This window comes from Asparagus officinalis, chromosome 7 (genome assembly GCF_001876935.1).
Source record: "Asparagus officinalis chromosome 7, Aspof.V1, whole genome shotgun sequence".
NCBI classification, from domain to species: Eukaryota; Viridiplantae; Streptophyta; class Magnoliopsida; order Asparagales; family Asparagaceae; genus Asparagus; species Asparagus officinalis.
In genome coordinates this window covers 131609969-131619240 of record NC_033800.1, presented here as the reverse complement: position 1 = coordinate 131619240, position 9272 = coordinate 131609969, and the positions used below count along the sequence as shown (strand labels likewise).

The 9272-nt window shown below is 34.8% G+C and overlaps 1 protein-coding gene across 1 annotated transcript; it reads left to right on the top strand.

Annotated features, from left to right (window-relative positions):
• Positions 1640-9242, top strand: LOC109847771 (plastidial pyruvate kinase 1, chloroplastic-like). Its single transcript, XM_020417011.1, has 3 exons — positions 1640-1801; positions 7182-7416; positions 8794-9242. The coding sequence occupies exons 1-3, from the start codon at positions 1640-1642 to the stop codon at positions 9117-9119; spliced, it is 723 nt and encodes a 240-aa protein (XP_020272600.1). The 3' UTR covers positions 9120-9242.

Below are 9272 nucleotides of genomic sequence, written 5' to 3'. Positions count from 1 at the left end.
CGGGCGGGCGGGCGAGTATAGACCGCCCATTTAGCGCCCATTTAATATGATGTAAAATGGACCCGCCCGATTAGGCCTATTTAATTAAATGGGTGGGTTTTGGACGGGTCAAGTGATGGACGGGTTAGGTGAGTAAATGGGTATGGGCCAAAATTGACTTACCTAGATATAAAGCGTAAGAATTTCAAGTTCACCCTTATATATTAAAGGGAGACAAATCATATGAAGTTAGCTTATAACATGTCAAAGATTATGTAATGTTCCACCTGTAAGAAATACACATGTCATAGCTACCACAAAACCCATGAAAATATTCCAAAATACATAGAAAAGTAATCATCCAAAGTCTTTAAACCACACAAGTGTTCCAAATCCACAAAATCCTACAGAGATTGAAATAAGTTTAAGTTAACTAAAATATTACAAACCCAAATAAAAAGCATAAGTTTTTCTTCTACCAAGTTCATACAAAATACAAAGTCCAAGAGAGAGTGTCCAAAGAGGGTAATAGGTCTTCATTCATCATCACCATCAGATGAACCAGAGTCTGCACCTGGATCTGAAGCTGAATCCCAAGAGACTGACGCTAGAGTCTAAGAATCTCATCAACATTACGCTCAAGTCTAGTGAGTCGAGCATCAAAACTATCCAAACGAGTGATAACCTCATCAGAAGTGGAAGATGTACGAGTACGAGGATGAGGTGTAGGACTGGAAGGGGATCTGGAAGATGATGCATCAGCAGATCAGATCTACAGTGACTTGAGGAGTAGATAAATGAGATTCTAAAAGTCTCATCCTAATAAGAGCAGTTCTATCAAAGAATTCCTTACTGGGTTCAACTTTGGGTTCATTAGTAAGGTCGACACGGAAATGGGTGAGAATTTTGGTAATGATGGACCCAAAGGGAAGGAACTTGTAATGAGGACCCGACATGATGTCAAAGAAAACTTTTCTCCAATTGACTTAATTTTTTGCAAAGATGGCATAAACAATAGCTACTTTATTGGGAGCAAAATGATTGAAACTACCGGTCTTGGGGATCAAGTTGTAAGCAGCAATTCTAGTAATGAGTTTAGCAGTAGGATTAAGAGAATTGTTAGACATAGGATAATTACAGCCAGTACGAAAAATCAGAGAATTAACATCAGGATCATCCTGCTCAACATTAATAAGATTAATATCTCTTGCAGGAATTTTAAGAATTTTTGAAAGTTCAGCAACTGAGAAAACAATTTCTATATTTTTAACATAAGTTCTGATGACATAGGTTTCGTTATCAGGCATCATGATAGTCATGTTAGCATAAAACAGATAAACAAGGAATGAGTAATGCGGAACTTTCTTTGTGTGGGACGAGATCGAGCAACCCTATATCTCTAAAATATTAGGGGATTAGGTAGGGCATGAGATCATCAAAATTAACACACCTACCAGGATAAATTTTCAGGATAAATTTTCAGATTGCTAAGCTCCTTATATTTTTGAACTAGAGTTTTGTTCCTAAGATAATCTTCATAATGCACAGCTTTAGGAAAATGAACTTTGTCCTTTTTAGATCTCTTCCTAAGAGGAGGCATGATAACAAAGAGGATTTAAACATAGCAGGAACTTAGCTTGAGATCGGAACCCTAGATAAGATGACACAGATAAAAAAGAAAGAGATAGAGTTCAGGGCTTTACTAAAAGATGATGACCAGAAGATGAGCTCGACAAGGAGAGTTCCCTTTCAGGCTCAACAGCAGCAGGCGACCGTAGAGAGGGCGACGGTAGACCGTGAAGGAGCGGGAAAGAAAACTAGGGTTTGAAGAGGATGAAATCAAATTAAGAACGATGGGATGAAGAAGAGGGATCAGATCACATATGAGGGTAAGATCAAGGGTTTAGATCAATTTGGACTCTGGATCGACGATGAAGAGCAAACGGGTCACAAACAGTTTGAGAAACAAAACCCAAAACCCGAAAACACAATGAAAACTGGGTACAGACATTCACCCTGTCCGATCGACCGTTGAGACGTGCTCGATCGACCGCGAAAAAATCCAGAAACTGAGTGCAAATATACACTCTCCGGTTGACCGTCGCGACACTCACGGTCGACCGCGAGGAATCTGACTCTGAGTAAACTTTAAAAAACAGACAAAAATTTGTAAATTTGTTTTATTCTACAATATAGATATATTAATAATAGTATATTCAAAGATCAGAAAATACATTCAATATGTAATTTGCAAGAAAATCCATAAATTTTTACTCAAGATTATTTTAACTTCAAATAGAATTTTGAAAATATGAAATTCAAAAACCAAACAAACAATATTTAAAATTTTAAAATCAAGCACATTTTGGTACCCAAATATTTTTGGTACCAATAAGATCAGGGACATGATCCCTATCATTTAAGTTCAATGCTCTTGGGTTATGAACTAATTTGGGCGTATAGGGTGCACGAACATGGTCAAAACAAAATTCATATAAATGTTCATTTCGATTGCAATGAGTGCAATGAAAGGGTCTAAAAGGTTTGTGTTGACCAAGTGGTGGTGCACGTTAATTATTTGCAAAAATAGATTTTTCTTTGAAATTATTTTGCAAACGAGAAACTCTCTTCAAATCAAAACAAATTTTGGTCAAATGATCAAAACGATCACAAAAATCACACTTATACACATGAGCATATTTATGATGTGCAATAGGTGTATGTACATGTGTATGTGATGAAAAAGCTTGATGGGATATACAAGGATCAATATTTTTGGACATGGTGGATTTTTGGGCATCATAACAAAATTTATCAATATGATATTTTCGCCCGCAAATGGTACATTTGTAAACTTTGTTATATATGTGTGCTAGTGAATGTGTTTTTTAAAAGTATCTTCATGAAACTTTACACACAAGTCCATAAGCTTATTATTATTCACAATGCATGTATGTAAAGTTGAATCTAAGGAGGATATGCGTTTCTTCATATGATTCAACTCATCATTAGATATATGTGCATTGTCAATAGAAGTAGAATGGATAAAATCATTTACAAGAGTGTTGAGCTTATTTTTACTTGCTTCTACTTCTAACATGACATTGTTTTTATCATGAGTCAAGCTAGCAATATCCAATTTTAATTTTTCGTTAATTTCTTTAAGATTTACATTTTCATTTGCAATGAAATCAAACTTAGATATAAGAAACTCATGATCGGATTTAAATATAACATGCTTGCTTTTCAAATCTTTAAAATTATGTTGTAATTTCTTATGGTCATGCAATAATTTTTCATATTCATGTGCGAGTTCATCAAAAGTAAAATCATTATCGTTATTAGACTCGTATACCTCACTAGGGCTATCGCTTAGTGGTGGTGTGTATGAAGATGAGCTTTTTTTGAACTTAAAATGGAATCCTCCATAGTTTGTCGGATCGCCTTCAAGTTCTCTTGATGTGCTTCTATAAGTTTCCACAAATTGTAAGCACTATCAAAAGAATCAAGTTTGTTAGAAAAGATAAGCCAAAGGCATCAATTAAGAATTCTAACAAAATCTTGTTCATTGCAAACAATCTATTATCATTATTATTCCACTTGGATTTCTCCGTAATGGGTACAAAATAAGCGCATTCAATAATTTCTCATATATCGATATTCTTAGATCTAGCAAATAACTTAAATTTAACATACCATTGAGCATAAGGAAAATTGCTGATTCTAGGAGCAATGTTAGTAGCATAACCAAGATTAGGTACACTGTGCATGTCCATGATATATATGCAAGTAAGATATAAATAAAAATAAAACAAGATTAGCAATACAAGATAATTTGGATTTTTGACTCAAGGCGGTTAAACCTCTAGTCAAGAACACCAGGCTCTGATACCAATTGAAAGTACCCTAGGGGGTGAATAAGGTTAATGCTAATCTAATCTGATATTATGCCAATTTAAAAACTTATTAATTCATTAATTCTTGCAAGAGATATATGAATGAATTATGAGCAAGAATATAAATTACAAGCAAGATAAATGAATAATGAGCAAGAATATAAATTACAAGCAAGATAAACAAGATATAAGCAAGAGCACAAAATAAATGTACATCAATGCAAATGCAAACATAAGATTTGTTCACGGAGTTCGGTCAACCCTTGACCTACGTCTCCACTCCTCGCCTCGAGGAGATCTCGCTATCTTCTCAAAAAGATTCTACACACTCGGTTTTCTAGCTCACCGAAAACTCTCACAATCCAGTCACAATGTAATCAAACAAACTACAACCTCAGTGTTGGTCCTCACGTGTTGCCTCTCTCAAGTGTTCGGATTCACACCTCTTTTTAGGTTTTACTACCGACGTCACTCCTCTTGGTATCGACCACGTCCTCACCACACACTCCTCTCAGTGTAAATGTCTATTACAAAGTGATACTCACAAATAAAGCTCAAATACAAATATTTGTTCTCTACATTGAATGAGAACACAATAAAGCTCACTCTTACTATATCATCCACCACAACCCAATAATATATTGTATAAAATATCAAAAGCTCAAGAGGGATGTGTGTGATAAATGAGAACAATAAAAATCTAATTCAAATTAATCTAGCAAAAATATGAATACGAAATTCAATGATAAAATAGCTAGATAATAGAGTTTAGAAAACTTCTCTATAAACACAAAGAGTTGTAGAAATGATGATGAGGGTGAATTCCTCAATTGAAATTGAAATCCTTCTCTTTGTGAAAAACTCCTCTTTTGAAACAAAACTTGAAACACCAACTAAACACCTCTTGAAACTCTTGCAAAACATGATTAAATAATTTTCTTGGTTAGTTAAAGAGTTTAAAGCATAGGGTTATTTATAACATCTCAAGGCATCAACAAAAAGCCAAGCAAAAAGACTAAAAATCATAAGAAAACAAAATCTAGAATTAGCCGTTACTGTGTAACGTTCACTGTGGCGGTCGACCGCGGTGGCACGTCCGGTCAATCGCAAGAGCCTGAGAAACAGACTAGAGTCTGGGCTTCTAGGCGGTCGACCGCGGCAACATGTCCGGTCGACCGCAAACTGATACATGGGTTTTTTAGGTTTAAAATATGACTTTTAAAATTACAATAAAAATAACAAATAATATGCAAAAATAATGAAACTTTAGGGAAAGTTTATAAACATGAACATAAACATGTTTGTGCAGAAATTTTTGGATTTGTATTTACCATTTGTGAAAAGACATTGTTTTGCAAAACATACATAAATACATGTTTATGAGAGAACTAGAATTTAGATTTTTTGACATGAAAAGAGTTATGAAACCTTATGAAATGTTTTCATAAGCATTATAACACATGAATGAAAAGTAAATATGATCGATAAACCACCATCACAATGTTTTCTCAAAATAGCTCATTTTGTGAGAAAATCCAATATTGTGTGTGTGTATATTATTAAGCTTGAAATAGTTTCACACAATATATACTACATGAAACAAATATACCTAAGTGATTGAGAACATGGCTTGCTCTTGAATGTTTGACTCTTGAAAGAATAGCTTCTCATCAGATATCGTCAACCTAGTTAAGGAAACAAGCCACAACAACTAGAAACAAACTTAGTTATAAATTGTTTGTTAAATCATCAAAACAATATTAGAGAGTAGGCTCATACACATGAGTCCTAACAACTCATCCTCCACCTTCCAGGGGAACCCTACCTCCACTGATGTATGTATACAGATAGCCTGAATCTTCTAATGATATTTGGACCAGAGTTTTACTATGCTGTAGTTAATGTTCTAGTTCATGGAGCACACACAAACACCAAATCCATCTATGTAGGGTCTATTATATTTAAGTGTAGATGACAAACTAGTGCAAGTTGCTTTTCAAAAGGAAATTTACCAGATTAATCCCCTGTGAAACTCCACATACTTTCAGCTTAAAAATATTTGCTAAAGAACCTTATGGAATTTTTATTGAAGCCATAAACTATTGATGAGAAAACAAAGAATAACAATAAGCAAGCAACTAGTACAGTATATGGTTACATATTCAAATTAACCTCTACATATATTAACTAATTTGCAGTTTCAATTTATGTAATATTTGATCATTTACTCGCAATAATTTTTCATCTAAATTTGCATTGTTTTCTAAATTTCGACATGACAAGTAAATAAATAACATTTCCATTTAACTTAAGGCAAATACATTATCTATTGCTTCTTTCTTTTTTCTTTTTGTTCTGTTTTGCTTTGAAGTATAAAAAAAATGTAAAAAAGAAAAGAAAAATCATTCCTTCTTTGGGGTTTTCTAATATCGCTCTGCCAACTTACATAAATTTGAAATAATAATTCTCCAAAACGTTATATTTGTTATTAAGTTGCTCCAATTACGTTGGTTACCCGGTCTTTGTTATTAAATTTCATTTAAAGTTAACTTTGAGTTAAGAATCCAATTAAACTCACCTATCTCCTCCACAATCCTCTCTCTTTGGCCGAATCCACATCAAATGGCTGTGCTTTGACCCGAATGGAATCATCTGCCTGGACGAATTTGGCTTCACCAACACCGGTGGCCTAGACCTCAATGTGTCTCTATCTCCCCCTCTCTAGGTCTCGATCTCGACCTCTCCCGTATTGACTTCCTCCTCTAAATCCAAATGCCTGCCCACATGTCCGCCTCCCTGAGCTCATCTGTCCCCTCTTATTGCAAGTCAGAAGAGGAAGAAGAAACATAGGGATAAAATGTAACTGTGATATGAAATCTACAGTATACAGATTTTAACTACGGCAGTTTATTCCAAATCACTAGAAACTAAGCAATTTTAGAGACTTCACCGAAGTATGATATTTGGGAGATCTGTTAAATTTTTATAATTTGAGGACTGATAGCAGAAAAACTTTTTCCTTTTGTGAATTAGAAATGAAAAATTCAAATTTAAAAAGAAGAGAAGACCAAGAACGATAAACCTGAATACTATGTATGTTTTTTTTATTTTTTTTTGCACTGTCCAAAATTTGAATGCAATTAAATTTTAGAAGTTAATATGTAGGTTGTTGGCCTTATTTTAGAAGCTACCAGAAATGGAGTCTAGGTTTTTCTTATTATTACTCATGACCATGGTGTTTCATTCTTTCTTCCTTTTTCCCCCTTTCGCACATTTTCTGATGGAATGTTATTTTGACACTGAAAGGTTGCAGATGTTTCAGAGGCTGTTCGTCAGTTCGCTGATGCGTTAATGTTATCTGGGGAGTCAGCAGTTGGATCCTTTGCTGACAAGGCTCTTGCTGTGTTGTGCATGGCTAGTGCTCGTATGGAGCTATCTAATCGTGAGGAAAACCGTCAAAGCCTTCTTGTTCAAAGTCAGCTTGCAGTCTCATTGCCGGACCGCATCTCTGAGCAAATATGCAACAGTGCAGTTGAAATGGGTAGGTCCTCTGCTTGTTAGCTTCTGTTAGAATGCTCTATCTCCATCTTAAAATGTGACTCAACTTTTGCTTACTGTATCCTTTTCCTCTATGTTCTAACATAATAGTGAACATATCAAGGAGAATCATTAAGTGAACACTATTTTTAAGTAAAGGCAGGGAACTATTCCCTCCTTTTAGGGGAGAAAATTTTAAAGTTACACGCCTTTAATTTGTGACCAGTCATGTCATAATCAAGCCCTCTTATTTAAGTATGCTTTGTTTTACTTCATATAGATGAATCATATTGTTTGTGCACATGATTAAATTGAAAATGGGAACATTGCTTCATATTTAATCAAAGTTAGGCCTATAACGTGGTTGATCATAATTTTGCCTCCCTCCAGGATACCTTTTCTCTCGGCTTAACATCCCCAACCTGCTTTGTTTGAAGCATGAGCATGAGCATGAGCCTCTTATATGCTTGCAATTTATATTGCGGACAATTAGATTCCTAGAACTAACAGTTAGCTTATGGAAGAAAAAGAACATTATTAATCTAAAAAAGAATGTGTATCTAATATGTATAGATAGCTATCAGATACTCATTCGGGGCACACAAATTTTTTTATTTTATTTTATTTTATTTTTATTTTATTTTTGGATAACAGGAGGCATGTCTATGCCATGCAAGTAATAAATCAACAAAGAAACTAGGGTCGCATTTAGAAACTAGGAGAGGAAAGCATGGTAGCGAATTTAGGGATGAACTTTATGTTGATTATATATATTGCATTTGATCTGGGATGGCCAGGGCCTCACGGAATCTTTCCCTCAGAAGTTGGATTACTTACTGTCTAAGGTGCCATCCTAATATTTATGTATTTTATTGTTACTTCTATCACAAAGGCAAAAGGAATTAAGTGTTAATACTTAAGCCATAAAATATAATCATGATTGGTTGTTGGTATATACCACATTTTTATTCATTCTAGTCTCACACAGATCCTGGAATTGTGTTCTTCTTTGCACCCAACGTTATCTTGTAGATAATTGGATTTGTTGAACTAACAGTTAGCTCAGAGAAGAAAACCAACCTTAATGACGTAAAAAAGATGTCTAATATGCATAGATAGTTATCAGAGATGAGAACCTTAATTCAGGGCTTACAAATATGTTTGGCGCTTGTGTGTCCCTTACCGGTACTAATCAGATAATGTAAGTCAGTCTTATTAGGAAAATCCTAGATGAAAGGAATGGAATCAAATTCCATAACAACCTTTACGTGGATTGCATTTATTTTGTTTGACCCATGGTCATCACAGAAGCAATCAAACGTTATCAACTTTGGTTATATTTGTAACAAAACTGAACAACTACTATGTAATCTCCTTGCAGCTAACAACCTTGGAGTAGATGCTATCTTCGTTTTCACAAAGCATGGATACATGGCCTCTCTTCTATCACGTAATCGTCCAAATCCTCCCATATTTGCCTTCACTGATCACCCTGGCGCCAGGAAGTCTATGAACTTGCTGTGGGGCGTCATTCCAATTGAACTTCCATTCTCAGAAGATATAGAAGCTAGTATCAAGAAAACAATCAACCTTATGAAGCTCAGGGGTTCGGTGAAACATGGAGATTTAGTCCTCGTAGTCTCTGAATTGAGCTGCTCATCCTCTGCCCCTTCTGTTATCCAATCAATTCAGGTCAAGCACATATAGTTTGAAACTGAGTTTCATGTCTTTCGGCTAAACAAAGTTTGTGCAAATGTTTATATAAAAAGTATGTTGTGATTAACGTAATAATGTTAGTTCGCATTGGAATAAGAAGAATTTATTCTCTCAGCTGAAAGCAAAATGTCTTCTAAGGAGAAA

What these genes read in the sequence shown, in the direction of transcription:
- LOC109847771 (XM_020417011.1), top strand. Translation starts at nt 1,640, where the DNA reads ATGACACAGATAAAAAAGAAAGAGATAGAGTTCAGGGCTTTACTAAAA. An exon ending in GAGCGGGAAAGAAAACTAGG is followed by an intron (nt 1,802 to 7,181) that starts GTTTGAAGAGGA and finishes TGACACTGAAAG; the next exon opens with GTTGCAGATGTTTCAGAGGC. An exon ending in CAACAGTGCAGTTGAAATGG is followed by an intron (nt 7,417 to 8,793) that starts GTAGGTCCTCTG and finishes ATCTCCTTGCAG; the next exon opens with CTAACAACCTTGGAGTAGAT.